The sequence below is a fragment of the Abrus precatorius genome, unplaced genomic scaffold, assembly GCF_003935025.1.
Source record: "Abrus precatorius isolate BTA unplaced genomic scaffold, Abrus_2018 Scaffold1, whole genome shotgun sequence".
NCBI classification, from domain to species: domain Eukaryota; kingdom Viridiplantae; phylum Streptophyta; class Magnoliopsida; order Fabales; family Fabaceae; genus Abrus; species Abrus precatorius.
This window is the reverse complement of record NW_020874291.1, coordinates 4,935,440-4,955,107: the sequence shown is the minus strand read 5'-3', so window position 1 is coordinate 4,955,107 and position 19,668 is coordinate 4,935,440. Positions and strand designations below refer to the sequence as shown.

At 36.1% G+C, this 19,668-nt stretch overlaps 1 protein-coding gene and 1 non-coding gene across 2 annotated transcripts; one reads left to right on the top strand and one right to left on the bottom strand.

Moving 5' to 3' along the window:
• Positions 1-237: 237 nt before the first annotated feature.
• Positions 238-1,137, bottom strand: LOC113855018. Its single transcript, XM_027486440.1, has one exon. The coding sequence runs from the start codon at positions 1,135-1,137 to the stop codon at positions 238-240; it is 900 nt and encodes a 299-aa protein (XP_027342241.1).
• Positions 1,138-1,685: 548 nt separating this feature from the next.
• On the top strand, positions 1,686-1,792 carry LOC113861692. Its single transcript, XR_003504302.1, has one exon. It is a non-coding gene; the product is annotated as a small nucleolar RNA R71 (small nucleolar RNA).
• The last annotated feature ends 17,876 nt before the right edge of the window (positions 1,793-19,668 follow it).

Below are 19,668 nucleotides of genomic sequence, written 5' to 3'. Positions count from 1 at the left end.
CAATGGATTCTAAATGACATCACTGTTCTCGAGTTAGCATGCTCATGTCATCTTTTCCTTCTTCCTAAACTAAACTCCTTTCCAATGGGTCTGACATCAAGAATTCCCGTGCACAGTCAGAAACAAAGTCATTAGTTACATTAAGGAAGAAACAAAAGTCATCTTGTTTTAAGGACTTTTTCATTACTTCAGGAATTTTGAAAGTGACTTTTTCATCCCCCGCTCTCAAAATTAACTTTATATCACTACATCAATTATGGCTTTCACAGTAGCTAAAAAGGAACGACCTAAGATCAAGGAGACTTCAGTGTCTTCATCCATATCAAGAATCACAAAATCAACAGGAAAAATAAATTTGTCTACTTTTACAAGCATGTCTTCAATGATACCCCTAGGATATTTAATTGACCTATCAGCTAATTGAATACTCATCCTAGTTGGCCTAGGTTCTCCCAAACCTAATTTCTTAAAAATAGAATATGGCATCAAATTAATGCTAGCACCTAAATCAGCCAAAGCCTTATCAACTATCAATCTACCAATGAGACAAGGAAGAATAAAACTCCCTGGATCCTTCAATTTTTTGGGCATCTTGTTTTGTAGGATTGCTGAGCATTCTTCATTTAGAGTTACCGTGGCCAACTCCTCCAGCTTCTTCTTGTTGGACAGTAGATCCTTCAGAAACTTTGCATATTTGGGCATCTGTGTCAAAGTATAAACAAACGGTAAATTGATATGAAGTTGATGAAATAAGGACAGAAATTTACCAAATTGTTCATCATCCTTGTCCTTCTTCAATCTTGCTGGATAGGGGAGTAGAGGTATGAATTCTTTCACTACAGGGGGCTTTTCCACAGTCTCCTCTTGACCTGTATCCGCCTCTTCAACTGCAGCTTTTTCTACTTCTTGCTTCCCCTTCTCTTGTAATGTTTTGTCACTCCTTAATGTTACTGCCTTGACCTGTTCCTTAGGATTAGTCTCAGTATTACTAGGCAAGCTCCCTTGGGGTCTTTCTGAGAGGAGTCTAAAGATTTGACCCAACTGATTCTCTAGATTATGGATAGAGGCTTGTTGATTTCTTAGTGCTGTCTCGGTGGATTGGAACCGAGATTCTGAAGTTTGAATGAATTTAGTCATCAACTCCTCAAGGTTTGACTTCTTTTCAGCTGGGGGCGGTGGTGGATGTGAAGTTTGTTAAAATCCTGGGAGTGTGTTGTTCCACATTGGCTGTTGGTTGTTGTTCCATGGTGGATTAGCATGATTCCTCCAGCCCCGAATGATTCATGCCATTATAATTTTGGTAAGGTGGTCTATTTCCTATTACATTGGCATGCTCTTCTTGAGTAGCTTGGCATTCATGATTAGGGTGGCCTCCTCCGTAAATATCACATCTCATCACCAAAACAACTGGATGGTTAACAGATAAACCATCAATCTTCTTCCCTAAGTCTTCAACTTGCATTGCCAAGGATGTTACTGCATCAAGACTATAAATTCAAGTAGATTTTGCAGGTTTGGATCAAGTGGAGCTCCATTGATAGCTGTTCATTGCCATTTCTTCAAACAGTTCTTGTGCAGCCCTTGGTGTCTTGCTATTCAACGTGCCCCTAACTGCAGCATCTATCATTTGTCTTGTGGCTGGATTCAATCCATTGTAGAAGGTTTGCACTTGAAGCCAATCAGGAATCCCATGATGTGGGCACTTCCTTAATGATTCCTTAAACCTCTCCCATGTATAATATAAGGTCTCTTACTCCAATTGGTAAAAGGAGGAGATATCATTCCTCATCTTAGCAGTCTTTGCAGGGGGAAATACTTTGCTAAGAATTTTTCTGCCATGGCTTCCCATGAAGTGATAGATCCACGTGGGAGAGAGTTCAACCACTATTTTGCTCTGCTCCTGCGAGAGAATGGAAATAGCCTCAAGCAGATTGCATCATCAGTAGCTCCATTTATCTTGAATGTATCACAGATCTCCAGGAAATTAGTGTTGTGAGCGTTGGGGTCTTCATCTTGCAACCCATCAAATTGAACAAATTGCTGAACCATCTGAATAACATTGGGCTTTGTTTCAAAATTCCCCTGCACATCCGGACGGACAATGCTAGATTCTATCAGGCCCGGTTCTGAGGGTAGTTTAGAGGTGTGATTGCCTAGGGCACAAGCTTAAAAGAGGGCCCAAAAAAAAATCGTGTCCTACTTTCACTTTAAAAAACTTTCAGCTCTTACAGTTTGCAGTTGAAAAAAATAAAAAAATAAAAAAGACCTTTCAATTCCTTGCACCTCAGTTGCTATAAACGTAATCGACTCATTGACTTTTGTAAACTCAAAACTTCATTTAATTCCAAAATTTTACTATTCTTAACATTAAAGCTCATGGAGAATTTTAGTTTTCTCCAAAAAATAAAACAGTTATTAAGTTTGTAAAATCTACAGATTGTTATCTAAATGTTTTAATTACTTATAGAATTTTTTTTACAGTCTCGATGACTATATCATCAATTGAAAGAAATTTTTTAGAAAACCTACCTAAGGTCATCAATGTTACAAGAACCGTTAAATGGTCTCACAATTTTATCAATTGATAAAGAATTTTTAGAAAACATTAATGTTAATGTTATCATTAATGATTTTGCATCTCAGAATGCTCAAAGAACTCATTTTTTATATTTTTTGTGTTTTTGTAGTTAATTATAATATAAGAGTTATTTGAATGAAAAAATATTTCTTTTATAATTTTATTAGAAAAAATTATAGCCACTTAAAAAAATGTATTATTTTAATAAAATTATTAATATATGCTTTTATTTTGTTTATTACATTTTATAATTTTTTTAAAGGGCCCTAATTTCCTATTTCGCCTAGGGTCCCAAAAAGGTCAAGAACGGCCCTGGATTCTGTCCCAATTAATGATGGACGAGCATAATCAGACATGGTCTTTGGTTACTCTTCATTGTTTGTCATTCCTTACATGTGGGTTTGTGCGTTTTCCCTTTGTACTAGCAGTTGCCTCTCTTTTCGAATTTTTCGCAAAGTTCTTTCAATCTCTGGGTCAAATTCAAATAGTTCTTCAAACAGTGCAGCAGAATGGGTTCTGGTCATACACCAGAAAAATCAGGTCCTAAAAAGAATGAAAGCAAAATAGAAAATTTAATTCAAGACTAAAGAAATAAAGAAAATTAGTACATACGTAATCAAGGGAATCCTAATTAATAAGTCCCCGGCAACGGCGCCAAAACCTTGGTGTATAAAAATCGATTACTGGGCAAGTATACCCGTTGTCAGAGTAATATTATGAAAAATAGAGTACTAAGTGTCATATCCACAGGGACTGTTATTAAGAATTACTTTCTTAACTGCGCAATTGTTAATGAATTTGAGAGTTAAATTTTGTTGATAAAATTGCTAAAAATAGAAGAATAATAAATTAAAAGGAACAAATTTCTTATGATAATAAAATATAGAAAAGTATGACTAAAGGAATTCAAGGGAAATAGGCGAGTATCTAGACTGTAAATCCTCCTAAGTGTCCAAATAACTGAACTTCTTCTTCAACTACTTAGTTCTAAACCCTTATCGTTGTAGGAAATTCTGAATTAAACCAATACCTCTCTCAAGGATAATGATTCATAACCCTCGGTTTATCAATCAGAATCTCTTCCTTAATTAATACCCCTAGGTTGCATTAAGTTCATTATGAATTTCATAATTAGGGTTATTCCTAATACAGAAAACTTACGTCTTTCTATCTCTAGAAATACTTTCAAGTCCTTTTAATTGAGCAATGTTAATTTCATGTAGGAATTTTACTCAAATTCAAACAAGAAAGCAAGATGGAAAACAATTGATACTACTCAATTAAACCCAAAAGAAGAAAACATGAAATAGCATTAAGAAGAATTCCAGAAGGTTTGGTCACATAAGATTCATTATGTCTAGATACTCAAAGGAAAATTAGAACCTAAACATCTTGAAACTAAAATTACAAAAGAGATGAATTAAAGAACTTGATTCCATTCTCCAGCTGTCACCGACTTCATCTTTCCCCAGAACTGCCTCCCTCAGGTTTCTGTGTCAAGTTCCCTTTTATATCAGTCGTCCAAGGGTTTATCTTCTCACATAATTTGAATTCTGACGCACATCAAAAGTACACACTCAAGTACATCGCCCTGTACTTTGGCCGTGTACATCTCTGATTTCCAACAATCGCCCTTCAAAGCTTTTCTGAAAAGTACACGCCCATGTACACGGTCATGTACTTTGACCGTGTACATCTCTGGTCTCTATTAATTGGCCTTCACAACTCTTCTAGGAAGTATACGCTCATATACACGGTCATGTACTTTGACCGTGTACATCTCTGGTTTAGGTGATGCCTTTCAATTGACGCGACCAGTGATATACACGTTTACACGGGCATGTACTTGCCCCGTGTATATCTCTGGCTTGAATGTATGCTTGATTTATGCATCCAATGAGATACACGCTCATATACACGAGCGTGTACCTGCCCGTGTATATCTCTGCTTCCTTTCTTTCTTCAATTCCTAACATCTTGTAAGCTTTCACTTCTTGATCCTTTTTCTCGAAATATGAATAAAATGAACTTAATAATAGTAAATTCTCTCAATGAATAGTTCAAAAGTCTCAATTATCATTCATGAATTACAATGTAGGACCAAGTATAGAAAGCATTTATCAAATCCTTTATATCTCAGATTTTATCAAAGAGATCCAACAAAACCAACTCAAACCTTTCAATAGCATATCAAACTGTTCAAAATATAGTTCATAAGCTAAAGTAAGCTCCCCTTACCTTAAAATGGTGATTCACACCAGATCTACCGAATATTACTAATTTTAATGCAAGATTCACCTAAGATTTGACTTTAGAACGAAGTCTTTCCTAAGAACACCATAAACTTCTATGAGAAAGATAAGGAAAGGAGAAACGAACAATGAAACTAACTTCAAACTTAGAGAAACTTACTTTAGAACGGATGTAGAATCACAGATCTGGAGAGAAATCTAATTTTATAAGAGTTTAGTATGAGAGAAAATGGTGGTATATGACCTTGGAACCTTTGAAAAGTGTGAAGAAGTGAAAATTTTATGCAAAACCCCCTATTTTTAGAAATTTTTTTTGGCATTGTTCACACCGGAGTCATTGTTTACACTGCCTTACTGTTCATGCCAGAATTACTAGTCACACTACCACTATTCATGCATTTTGAACTGTTCACCAACACTGTTTACTTTTTTTTTAAAATTAGTTTCAAACTTCATCTAAATCTATTTCAATACCAAATAATCCTTTTATTAACATTTAACAAGTACAAAATATTATAGATTACTCAATAATAAATTATAGACCTGACAATTCTCCCTAAAAATAAATTTCCATCCTAAAAAATTTCATCCCTCAGAGAAAAGATAAGGGTACAACTCTCATTCTTTCCTCTAATTCCCATGTGGCATCACTAGTGACTGGGTCCCAAACAACCTTTACTAATCGAATAGACTTGCCTATAACCTCCTTAACTTTAGTGTCTTTGATACTTGCACCTGGGATCTCCACTGACAAATCATCTCATATCTTCACAACATCAGGCTTGACTACATGAGACAGATTAGGAACATATTTCCCCAGCTGCAACACATGAAAAACATTATGCAATCTTGATAACTGAGGTGGTAACGCTAATTCATAGGCTATGGATCCTCTGCGATGTAATATTTGATATGGTCCAATGAACTTAGGCGTTAACTTCTTTGCCTTTAATGCTCGCCCCACACCTGAGTGCGTGACACTCTCAGGAATACATGATCACTAACCTCAAATTCTAAGGGTCTTCTACGTCGATCAGCATAAGATTTCTGTCAACTCTAAGTAGCTCTTAGCTTTTCTCTGATAATTTCAACTTTCTCCTGTAGCATTTCAAGCCCAACCATCAAATATACTCCATCTTGGAACCAACAGATAGGGCTTCTACACCTTCTGCCATATAGAGCCTCAAATGGTGTCATGTCTATACTTGAATGGTAGCTATTATTATAAGCGAATTCTACCAAAGGAAGTATATCCTCCCAATTACCCCTCTACTCCACAATACAAGTCCACAACAAGTCTTCTAAGGTCTGAATAGTATGCTTAGATTGACCATCTGTCTATGGATGATATGCAGAACTAAACCTCAACTGTGTGCCCATAGCTTCCTAGAAACTCTGCCAAAATTGAGAAGTGAATCAAGGATCCCTATTAGAGATAATACTAGAAGGTATTCCATGCAACCTGACAATCTCTCTAATGTACAATTCTGCTAACTTTTCCAAGCTATAGGTTATGTTGATCAGCAAGAAATGCGCACTTTTGGTAGCCTATCAACTATGACCCACACAGCATCATGATTCTTAATTGTTCTAGGTAGATGGGACACAAAATCCATAGTCACATGGTCCCACTCCCATTCCAGAATTTCCATAGTCTGCAACTCTCTTGGAAGACTCCAGTGCTCTGCCTTTGCCTTTTGACAAGTCAAACAAGCTTTAACAAAGTCAGCTATCTCTTGCTTCATGTCTGGCCACCAAAACATCTGCTTTAAATCTTGATGCATCTTAGTAACACCAGGATGAATGTTAAGACTACCCTTGTGTCCTTCTAGAATTGCTCTCTTTAATTCAGCATCTCTAGGGACACAAACTCGACCTTGGCATGTAAGAATACTATCAGCACCTCTACTAAAACCCTTTGTCTTATTTGTCCCTCAGAGAAATATAATCTGACATAACATAGGATCCCATAGCTGTTTGTCTTTAATTTCCTGCAAGAAACTATTAGTTACCACAATTCGGCCACAACTAATCTTTTTAGATGATAAGTTCACATGTAAGTTCAGGTCTCAGAATTGTTCTACCAAAAGAGTTTCACTAACTCTTAAGGAGAATGCTTGAACCACATTCCTACTTAATGCATCAACCACCACATTAGCTTTTCCTGGATGGTATTAGAGCTGAAAATCATAATCCTTAAGGAATTCCATCCAACGCCCTGCCTCATATTTAACCCTCACTGATCAAACAAATACTTCAGGCTCTTATGATTACTATACACATCAAATTGAGCTCCATAAAGATAGTGCCGCCACACCTTCAGAGTAAAGACTACAACAACTAACTCAAGGTCATGGGTTGGGTGGGTAATTTCGTTCATAAGTTTATAATTAGCGAGCCGCATAACCTACCACCCTCTTATTTTGCATTAACACACACCTTAATCCCTGATGTGAAGCATCACAATACGCCTCAATTTTTGTAATATTGTTTGATTATTGATATAAATATTTATGTGGATTTTCATGTGTTTGTGTATTTGATATATATATATGTGTGTGTGATGATATAGACCTGTACAAATGCGTAAATGCGAAGATGAGCATGTATATTGTTTGGGGTGGAACTGGAATTATTGTATATGATTTGCATTGGATGGTTTCCCAAACCTGAATTATACTTATTTGAAGATAGATCCCAATTGGGTTGTTGCTGCGAGTGTTGAAAAGGAAACTTATTAGTATGAATATTTGCCGCATAGACTTGGGGATTACCTTCTAAGGTGTCAGACTCTTGCAATGTGGGGCAACTATCGGTATAATGGTCTGTAGCTGAACAAATTCCACATAGCATAGGTAGAATGAATGGTGAAGGAGGTGCAGTGGCACTCTTCTACATGGAAGCCAATTGCTTTACCATGGATGCTAACTCATCAATCTTGTGTTCCAGCTTATTAGGTTCAGCAGTTTGGATTTCACTTACACTTCTGGTCATACAAGAATTCTGTCTTGTAGTAAATTGTTAGCAGTTAGCAGTCATATTTTCAATCAAATTGCGGGCTGCAACCGATGTCTTGTCCACCAATGCTCCTCCACTTGCAACGTCTATTATGCTTCTATCCATGGGATGCAATCCTTCATAGAAGTATTGGATAAGCAATTGATCACTGATTTGGTGGTGGGGGCAGCTAGCACACAATCTCTTAAATCTTTCCCAATATTCGTAGAGTGTATCTTTCTCAAGTTGTCTTATCCCATAAATTTCTTTCCTTATAGATGCATCTTTTGAAGCTGGAAAGAATTTGTCTAGGAATGGTCTCTTCAAATTGTCCCAACTGGTTATGGATCCTGGTGGAAGATAATAAAGCCAATCCTTGGCTGTATCCATCAGAGAGAATGAGAAGGCTTTCAACTTGACATGCTCTTCAGGTACACCTTGTGACCTCATAGTCATATCTTCACCTGTAGACCACAAAACCTAGGCAATAGGTGTATCAGTCTGGTTTTAAGAACAAAAAGAGCATCTATATCAGGATACTGTATGCACAAATTTTGATAAGTCACATCAGGTGCAGCTAGTTTCTTTAATGTCCTTTCATTATCAGCCATTTTTTCAGTTTCAGAATATAAAGAATGTGGTGAAGAATAGATGGATAAAGGAGAATAATGTTTCCTCTAAATTTTCAGAATTATGCCTATGTATCCTAATGTTACTATAGAAAGTCCTATCAATTTTTGGATCAAATGGATACAAGTCTCCAGGATTTAATCTGGTCATGCATTAGGAATTAACTATGAGAAGTGAAAAGAAATAAGCTAAATGAAGTAACAAAAATGCAGAATATGCAGATAACAATTATGCAGAAAAATGATGTCTAAGTGCAGTAAAATAAAACAACAGTGTCAAGCAACAAGAAATAGAAAGAAACTACAAAACAATTATAGAGAAAAATGCAGCATATATTTAAAAGATTTTGTAGAAAGGATGCAGAATAGTGAAACTAAAAACGCAAAAAGTAATACCCAAAAGTTGCAAAAAAATAGCAGGAATATGTACCTATCTATTAGGAAGCTCTATCAATGCTAATGTATTCACAAAGTAGAAAATTCAAAAATAGAACACTAAAACAGAGTGTTTAATCGATTCAATGCAAAAATTAATACCAAAGTCCCCGGCAACGACACCAATTTGATGATCGCTCAGGTTGCATAAAGATTTGTCGCCAATCCTCATCAAAATATGCAGAAAAAATTTATGTAGTCTAGGATGTAAGCCTAGGTTGTCTCTGATGACTTTGGTTGGGAATATGCATCAAACATGTCACAAACAGTAACTTTGAAAGCAATTAAATGGTAGGGTTTGTATAATTCCATATTCAATATAAAGAGTAAGAAACAAAATTGTAAAGTTCAATCAATAAAAAGTGGTAACCCCTAGTTCATTCATATAGACTTTATCCTTATTCCTCTCAAGATTTAATACTTTTCCTCTCCTCCCAAAATTAGGTTAATTTAATAAGCGAAAATTAACCTTATATTTCTATACGAATTAAGCAATCAATGGACTCCAATATCTCTTCCCAAGATTACGCAACCTTAGAAATAAACCCAGAATTAAGCAATTCAAATTTAGAATCTCATTAAAATGAATTAGGGTTAATTAAGAAATGTCCCCCTCATTTAACCATTAATTCAATTCAAGAGATTAGGAAGAAGAAATTCATGGAAGAAAAGGAGTTATATTAACATTCAAGACCCAGGAATTCAAGAATATAAATGAAATCACTAAAGATTACAAAGGGTTTAGCCCTCTATGAGGATGGGTCTTACAATTACAAAGTGAAAGTGAAGATAAATCAATAACATTAATGTAAAAATTAAAGAGAATTAAAAAGAAAATGGAAATCAAACCCTAGGTTGGACCTTTGGCTGTCACCCAAGACTGACCTAAGCTATGCAAGTGTTCCAAAAATGGCAAAAAAAGTGTAAAAAGCTCTGCAACCCTAATTTCCAAAAATCTATTAATAGTGAGGTGGGCATTGTCCATAGTAACTACTATCATAAGTGATAGTAGCTACGCGCAGCCTCCCAGTCCTGTCATTCCTCTCTAGAGTTATCATTATTGTAGGTAAAAGTGGCTACGTGTAGCGCTTTTTACAAGAATTATGTAAATAGTTTAGAATTTTAGATTTTATTGCAATTCTGGATAATTCTGCTTAAAAAGACTTAATTTTGTGCAAAAGCTTGAGCTGGAGACTTTTAAGTTAAAGATTGAAGTGAAGAAAGTAGAGGAATTGAGCTTAAAAGATTAAGAATCAAGTAACATGTGTTGGGCGTAGCAACTTTGGGTGCATAGAGTTAACACTTTGAAGAAGAAGATCATGAAGATCAATTGCGTAACAACTCTAAGTGTTGAAAGTTACCACTCTAGCAACAAAGAATAATTCACACAAAGAACTTGCGCGTAACAACTCTTGGTGCTAAAAGTAGCTATGCGCAAGTCAAAACACATAACAAACTTGCACATAACAACTTTGGGCAGCGAAAGTACCAACGTGCAGTAGCCACTTTGACTATTGAAAGTAGCCACGCGCAAGGCAAATTCACATAGAACACATGCACGTAGCAACTCTTGCTACTGAGAGTATTTACACGCAATAACAGAATTTGGGAAACTACTTTCAACTGTCAACTTTGAACGATTAAAGTTCTTACTTCAGCCTTAGAAGCTTGTAGAAGGCCTTCTACGTTACTACTCTCAGTGATAAAAGTGTTAACGTGGAAAGAAACGGAAAAAAATTATAAATAGCAGTTGAGAGTTCAGAATTGGGATCTTTTGTCATTTTCTCATTTCCAATTATTTTAACTTCCAAGGAGAGCTAGAAAGAGGGATTGGGAGCAACTTTCAAGCTTCATTTCTAGAGGAATCAGGGTGAAGATTGGGTCTTAGAATATGTTCTTCTGCTCCTTGTTCTCTTCTTCTCTTGCTTTCCCTTCTCTCATTGTAATGTTGTTCTAAACCTCTTTGTTAGGGATTTATGGATCTGAAATGGATGTATTGATTTGTTTTTTTTACTTTGAACTTTGAGTGTTTGATTGGATTGAGTAGTTAATTCTGTTACTAAAGTAAATATTTGAATGGAAGTTCAGTTGATTAATAAAAGAGGAGCCTTTACCAATGGAAATTGGATTTGTTTCTCAGATCTGAATTGATTACCAAAATTATTGATTTCTTAGGGATAAGTGATCTTAGTTTTTCAATCTTAAGGTTCTAATTCGTAATGCAACATTGAATTAAATTTTGCCTAAGGAATTAGGGTGATTTAGTTACATGTTAGAGTCAATAAGTTAAGCAATTAAACTTTGACTAATAGTATGTGAAACTGATTGTCAATCAATTAAATGCTTGAATGTCTAGAGGCATAATTGAGTTAATATTGATATTTTGGTGAAATAAATTTTGAACTATCATCCATTCATATCTTATCCCAACACAAATTTTGCAACTCTATTTTATAGCACTTTCATTGCTTCATATTGTTGTTATGTTTTACTTTTACATGTTGCAAATCATTCTAATTAACTATTTGGCTCAACTAATTGTCAAATTGTGAAGTGGTAATTGAGAACAAGATCCTTGTAGACGATACTTAGGACTCATATTGAATTTCAAATTTTATTACTTCCTACAACTATCAGTATACTTTCTAGTTAGTAAATTTACGTGAGCATATACTGTTGTATCCGAAACGTAACAGTAAGACCCTTAAGAAGACCTGCATTGAACCCTCTTCAACCTTATGTGAACCATATGGCTCACGCTATGAAGTATATAGCGGCAGCCATGAGGCAGAGTTTGGAGGTGGTTCAGCAACTGCATATTGCAAGTCAAGCAGCTGCTATAGCTCAGGCAACAGCCATAGTAGCACCACCACCTAAATACCAAGGGTTAGCTGAGTTTAAGAAGAGTAACCCCCTCTCAGTTCACTGGAGTTGATGGACCAGATGCAGCTGAGCTCTGAATCTGAGAGATTGAGAAAATATTTCTCACTATAGGATGTACTGAAGAGCGAAAAGTGATGTATATTGGGTATATGTTGATGGGTGATGCTGAGATGTGGTGGCAAGGAGCCTGATCTATGTTGGAAACTCGAAGAGAGGCCATTACATTAGAGGTATTTAAGAGGAATTTTCAAGGAATGTTTTTTCCTCCCTATGTCCATGCTACAAGAGAGAGAGTTTCTAAGTTTGGTGCAAGGGAACTTATCTGTATATGAATACGCTATTCAATTTGAAAGGCTTTATTAGTTTTATTCCCACCTGACTTCTGAGGAGTGAAGATGTCAAAGATTTTCTGATGGATTAAGAACGGATATCAAGCGAACCTTGATTCCATTTAGAATCACCGAGTTTGCTGATTTGGTAGACTAGGCCATTGTTATAGAAAGTCTTAATTAGGAGGATATTGGAGGAGTATGAAAGGCTCAATCTAGCAAGCAAAGTAATAGTTTTGGAGGAAATAAGGGTGCCAAGAAAAATCCTTATAACAGATCATATCACCAGCAGCAGTCACGACCTTTCCAGCCTATGAGAGCAACATCATGAATTTCTAGGTCACTGGGGAATGCCACTTCCACCCTCCAGTCAAGAGGAGCATGTGCACCTATTTTTAGATCTTTAGCACCTCCCACAATGAGATGCTTCAAGTGTGGAGGACCACACTATCTGAACCAATGCCCTCAAGCTGATAACAGAGTTTGCTATTCTTGTCAACAGTCGAGACACCTTGTTAAGGATTGTCCTAGTTTACGGAGTGGAGTAGCATCATCTTCGGCAAGTGCCTTAGATGTAGTACGACCCAGAGCAATCAAAGCTCCATAAATAGAAAGACCTAGAGCTAAGGCACGTGTTTTCACTACCTCTAGGACAGAGGCGACTTAGGCTACATACCTTGTTCATGGGACAAAGGTAGTGGCAGGTACCTCTCTTTCCATACTCTTTAATTTTGGAGCCACGCACTCCTTCATTGCGGATACATGTGTGAAAAACCTAGGATTGTCTGTGAGTGATTTGAGGTGTGACTTGGTAGTATCGACACCCACCTTAAGTTTGGTGTTGACTTTGACCATTTGTGTCGGGTGTCCTATAGTAGTTGAGGAAAGGTGGTACAAGGTGAATCTTATAAGTATGCCCATGACGGGCTTGGACATAATCCTAGACATAGATTGGTTGACTGTCAATCACGTTTTGATTGATTGCACATGATGATGCTTGATCTTTCCTGAGTAGCAAGGTTTTGCGGAATTAATTTCCACCTGCCAGCTAGAAACATCTCTTAGTGAGGGAGCTTCATGCTTCATTCTTTTGGCTGTTACAAATGTAGAGTGGGAGCAAGAGCTTCAGTCAATACCAATGGTGCGAGAATTCTCTGAGATATTTCTGGATGATGTTCTTGGGATACCTCCACCTAGGGAGATAGGGTGTGGTATATACTTAGTTCCCGGAGCCAGTATCAGTAGCACCTTATTAGATGACGCCGAGAGAGATGATGAAACTTAATGATCAAGTTGAAGATCTAGTACAAAAACAGATGATTAGGCCAAGTGTATCACTTTCAAGTGCACCAGTTCTTCTAGTGAAAAAGAAAGACAAAAGTTCTAGACTTTGTGTTAATTATCGTCGGCTAAACAAGTTGACCATTAAGAATAAATACCCATTGCCGCAAATTAATGATCTAATGGATCAGTTAAGAGGTGCTAAGGTGTTTGTTCTCCAAGATTGATCTGAAGTCTGGGTATCATCAGATTCGGGTTAAGAATGATGACATTCCAAAGACAGCCTTTTGCCCTTGGTATGACCATTATGAGTATGTGGAGATGCCTTTTGGAGTCACCAACGCCCCAACAGTTTTCATGGACTACATGAACCGTATCTTTAGACCATTTCTAGATTGATTTGTGGTAGTCTTTATTGATGACATACTCATTTATTCCAATTCAACAAAGGAGCATATTGAACATTTGAGGATTATTCTACGAATTTAAAGGAAAAACAGTTATATGTAAAATTGTCTAAGTGTAAATTTTGGCTTGAAAAAGTGAAGGTTCCTTGGTTATGTGATCTCAACCGAATGGATTGCAGTTGACCCTTTGAAGGTAGAGTCAGTGTTACAATGGGAAAGATCAAAGACAATCACAAAAGTTCTTAATTTTATGAGCTTGGGGGGGCTATTTTTGGAGGTTTATAGAAGGATTTGCAAAGATTACTTTTGCTTTAACGAGGTTAACTTGCCAAGATCAACCCTTCATATGGATGGAAGACTGTGAACAGAGCTTCAATGAGTTGAAGCAGAGGTTGACATCCTCTTTGGTATTGATTCTCCCTGATACCAACTAAACTTTTGAGGTGTATTTTAATGCTTCGCATCAAGGTTTGAGATGTGTACTAATGCAAGACAAGAGAGTGGTAGAGTATGCGTCACACTAGATATGAACTCATGAGAAAAACTATCCTACACATAATCTTGAGTTAGTTGCAATAGTCTTTTCCTTGAAGATCTGAAAGTGTAACATCCTCTTTTCATTTTTTGGTAAATTATGTTTTGATTAATGTTAAGTCGTATTAGAATGCATTTAGAATAGAAATGGAGAATTTTAAAGGAACTTTGGCGCAGGAGATCTCACTCAGGCAAGGTAAATCTCGCCGAGGCGAGATTGAGCATGCAGAAATACAAAGTTGCAGAGCTATCTCACTCAAGTGAGATGATTCTTGCTCAAGCGAGATGAGATAAATTCGGCCCAATTGTCACCTCACCCAGTAAGATGGTAGCTCTCCGGACGTCATCTTGCTCAGGTGAGATAGAGCTCGCTCAAGCGAGCATATTAGAAAAGAGTGTGCGAGACCACTGTCTGCATACCTCATTCAAGCGAGATATCATCACTGAAGCGAGAACGCGTAGGGCTGACGAGTATTTAAGAGATTTCCAACATGGAAATTTCATTTGTTTTTGAACTCACGTCTCTCTCTCTCATGTTTTCTCTGAACTCTCTCTTCCTTTCACCCAAATAAAAGCCTCAGGAATTCCAATTTCTCTTCAAAGTCGAGTTTGGACATTGAATCTAAACGACTTCACGTAAATTTCTTCAAATAAGACTTTGTTTTCTCGGATCGTTTTTCATGTTTTTGTTCTTATGGATATCTCTTGATACTTAGGAGAACTTTATCCGTAAACTTTGATCCTTTTCAACATCTCTCCATAAATTTGTTTTCGAGGTAAGGAAAGCTCTATTTTATCGTTGTAGTACAATATTTAGTTTGTACTCATAGAGCACTGTTATGTGAATATTGTATGAGAATATGCGGTTGAGATATCTTTTTTGTGAATAATGGATGAAACGATGTTTGGTTGATGGTTTGGACTATTTGGTTGTTTGGCTTAAGTGGTTGGTACATGTTCATATGTATTATATGATGATTGTTCAGTGTGGAATATTATGAGATTTTGTGAAATATGTTTAGGTAAAATGATATTGATCATAAAGGAGTTAACAGTTATGACTATATCAATAAGTGTATGAGTGGAATGGACTGAAATGGAATTAATCTAGAAGTGTTTTACTAAGCACGATCTTATGAATGACAAAAGAAGGAATCTGAGAATGACTTTTAAAGTTGGATATGGATTGAATTTAGTATGATTAGTTATAGAGATACACTGGGGGTATAGAGTCTGGAGACGATGAAAATCTGGGAGAAACGTAGGGTGGTGAATGACATTTGCGTATGTGTACACACTCTTTATGAGAGTGAATGCATCACATGGCCTCACACTCATTTCTTGACTAGACTCCTGACTATGCCTTTGCTAATGGGCCCGATTATTGTACATGTTGTATCCGTGTGCATGGGCTAACTGACGACTATTTACCTAGTTGAGTAAGACCTCAAGAAGTGCTAGAGGCATCAATTTCTGTGATCACAGTGCACTATGTAACTCCCCTATTTTTATTATTTATTATTTTTGTATTTGGTATGAGTTGTTAATGCATGTTGCTTGAAATTAGGAGAGTTTTATATGTTTAAGTTTCAAGATTTTTCGCTGTAGCGAGAAATCAGTGTCCAGAACTAGACATTCTGATGCTCTCTCACTGTAGCGAGAAGCTCTCACTATAGCTAGAATGACAGACAGCAAAGTGCAATTTTGTCTAGTTTTTTCGCTGTAGCAAGAAAAGATCTCACTGTAGCGAGAACCACTCATTGTAGCGAGAATTGGCTCGCTGTAACGAGAATGTCGTGAGTTGAGGGGCATTTAAAGGTTTTCAAGTTGAGAACTTGGATTATAATCCAAGTTACGACCTTCTATGTTCTCTCTGACTTCTCTCCTCATTTTCTCAGCAAATCCTTGAAAAACCTCAACTTTTCTCCGATCAAAGCTTGGAAGATCACTTGCCTTGTTCTTTGGTAAGTTTTTAATGCTTGGTTCTCCATTTCCTTGGTTATTTTCTTGTTCTTCCTCCTTTAAATAGAAACTCTTGTGATATTTAGGAAGAACTCAGCCTTTTGAGCAAGATCCCTCAAAAACCCTTTACTAAACCTTCATTTCAAGGTAAGGAGAGCTCTATTTTGTTACTAAGGAAGTGGTATGCTTATATTCATGAAGATGTTGTGATGAAATGTATGATTTTAAGTATATGTTGGATAAAAACATGTTTTTGTTATGTTTTAATATTTTGTAAAGTTTGATGATGTGTATGATTTTTATTTTAACTATATATGCATGTACATGGTGGACTGAGTCTGAGGAAACTAACTCTTGACAATGATTATTTCATTTGTGATATAATAATGAACTAGAGTAAAAGAAAGAGATAAAAGCATGAATAATATGTTAATAAATAGATAGTGAGAAATATAGAGATGAGATGGGAAATATAGAAAGAGAAATGAAATGAGAATGAAATATGATAAGGATGAGTATGGATAGTTCAGAGGTACACTGGGAGTATGGAAGATGGAGACGACTGATAAGTCTTGGGGAAATGATGGTGGTGGATGCTCCTCTTGAATTATGCAAAACAAATGAGAGTAGGAGCATTATAGGCCTCACACTCGTTTCCTGACTAACACTCTTGACCATGCTTTTGCTAAAAGGAGCCGGGTCGACACACGTTGTATCTGTGTAGCTGTGGCTATCCAGCGACTATCTATGCTAAGGAAGACCTCAAGGGATCCCAAGGGCAGTGAAATGAGAAAAGGAAAGTGTTAGTAGTAATGAACTTAAGTAGAATAAATTAGGGTATTAATAATCTTGTTGTATGATACTTGTATGATTGCTTTATCTGTATTATTGAATTATTGTGATTGTATGCTTAGTAATGAAAAAAGAGACTCATCATTACATAACCATTTCAAGAAATCAGGATGACAGCACCCTTCAAGAGGATTAGATTAGTAGATAGTTCTGTAAATAATAGGTTAAATTATGTATTTAATGAGTACCAGCGACTTTATTTCTTTAGGATTATTGTATATGAAAGTGATGTACCTAGTGACATTATTATGATGAAAATGGAATTAGCATATAGTATCCATTTTGATTTCCTTGTAAGTAGAATCCATCATACCTTATGTGAATATATCTTTCCTAGCACCGTGAGGACCCCAGCAGCTTTAACGTATCTGTTCACGTACCGTGACCATGATTATCTTGGAAGACCATCTCATTGGACGTTTGAGCGGATTACTGGTACCCAGGTTACAGCAGACCTTGGGGACGTATATCTCAGATCGGATGACGACCTTGATTTCGAAGATGTTGCGATGATAGAGGGATAGCATGAGGATGACTAGTATCTTTTTTGTCACGTGATGGATAGGCTGCTCATTAGGACTCATTATGTCTTGTATTTTGTAAATGTTGGAAATGAAGTCCTAATGTATTTTATTGTATTTTAATGAATATTTTGTAAACGTTAACATTATGTATATTATGAGAACAATGTATGTTCATGTATTTTAATGTTTCTTCTTCAGGTTTTGTTTAATCATTATTGATTCGTTATTTAAAGTTTTGTACAATTCAGTAAAATGAACGGAATATATGATAATTTTACTGTTATATTTGACTGGTAACTAAAAAGTTATCTCATTTTCCATTTAATTTTAAAATTCTACTATTATTGTTTTAAATAAAATAAGGATGTTACACACTAAGAGTGCGTGTTGGAATAAGAGAAAGGAAAATGGATAGTAAATTGTTGAATGTTATGTGTGATGTGAATATGAATTCCTGAAATTGAATGTGTTATATTTATGTTAGAATTTTGATTTTATGTTAAATGTTTATAAAGGATAGAATAGATGCTCGTCCTTATTAAAAATGTTAGGAAATTAGGATGACAGAACCCCAGAGAAGAATTAGATTAGTAGGTCGTTCAGTACATCTTAAGTTAAATTATGTATTTAATGAATACCAAAGAGTATGTTATTTTAAATTTGTTGTACTTGTAGAAGATGAACCTAGGGTTTTTGTTATGATAGAGATGGATTTCTTTTGTAGTATCCTTTTTGACTTTTCTAGGAGTAGAATACACCAAACTTTATGTATAGAGGTACACTTAGAACTTTTGCAGCCCTCACTTACTTTTTTACCTATCATGACCATGACCATCTCAGAAGACCCACCAGATGGACCTTCGAGTACATTACTGGGACAGAGGTTAGAGCTGATTTAGGCGATAGTTATCTGGGTTCAGATGATGATATAGGCTCCGAGGATCTGGCTGAGATAGAGAGCTGGAACGGGGTTAATGAATAGGATTGATCTCCAATATTGGTTTATGATTTGAGACTGCTCTGGGACTTATATTAGTTTATGTGATATAAATATTATTTTAAGTTTTCATATATTTTGACAAATGATTTGTAAATTCTTGTACTCGATCTATGGAATGCATGTATAGTCTTTTAACTTATGAATTTTGATTATGTTTAATACAGTATTTAAAATTTTTGTCATACCATTTATATTAATTACAAATTACTCAAATTGAAGAAGATTTCAGTAATTAGTTATAATAAAGCCCATTATACACGAAATTTGAATTTTACACCAAATTATAAAGTATAAAATATACATTGCATGAAAGGAGTTAAATATGAGACAAAGGCGCTAGATGAAATTTCTCAAAGATTATGAGTTCAACTCAAGTAATATCCTAGTAAGGCAAATTTGGTAGTTGACGCTTTGAGTAGGAGTGTAGTTTAGGCTTTCTCCCTAAGAGTTAGTGAGTCTCATTTAGTAGAGCAATTTCAGGACTTGAACTTACACATGGTTTTAGTGCCTGGGAAGATCAGTTGTGACAAGATTGTGGTAACTAGTGAATTTCTGCAAGAAATTATAGATAAATAGTTATGGGATCCCAGACTATGCCGGATCGTGTTCCTTTTGGGCACAGATCGAGCCGTGGGCTTCACTAGAGGTACTGACAGCATCCTTCGATACCAAGATCAAGTTTGTATTCCAAAAGGTGTTGAGTTGTGGAGAAATATTCTGGAAGAAAGTCATAAGGGCAGCTTTAACCTTCATCCTAGGGTGACAAAAATGTATCAGGATCTAAAGTAAATGTTTTGGTAGCCAAGAATGAGAGGTGTGATAGCTAGATTTATCAAGGCCTGTTTGACTTGCTGGAAGACAATGGCAGAACATCGTAGTCTGCCGTGAAAGTTGTAAATCATGGAGATTCCTAAGTGGAAATAAGATAGTGAAACCATGGACTTTGTATCCCATTTGCCTAGGACTCTTAGGAATTATGATGTTGTTTGGGTCATAGTTGATTGG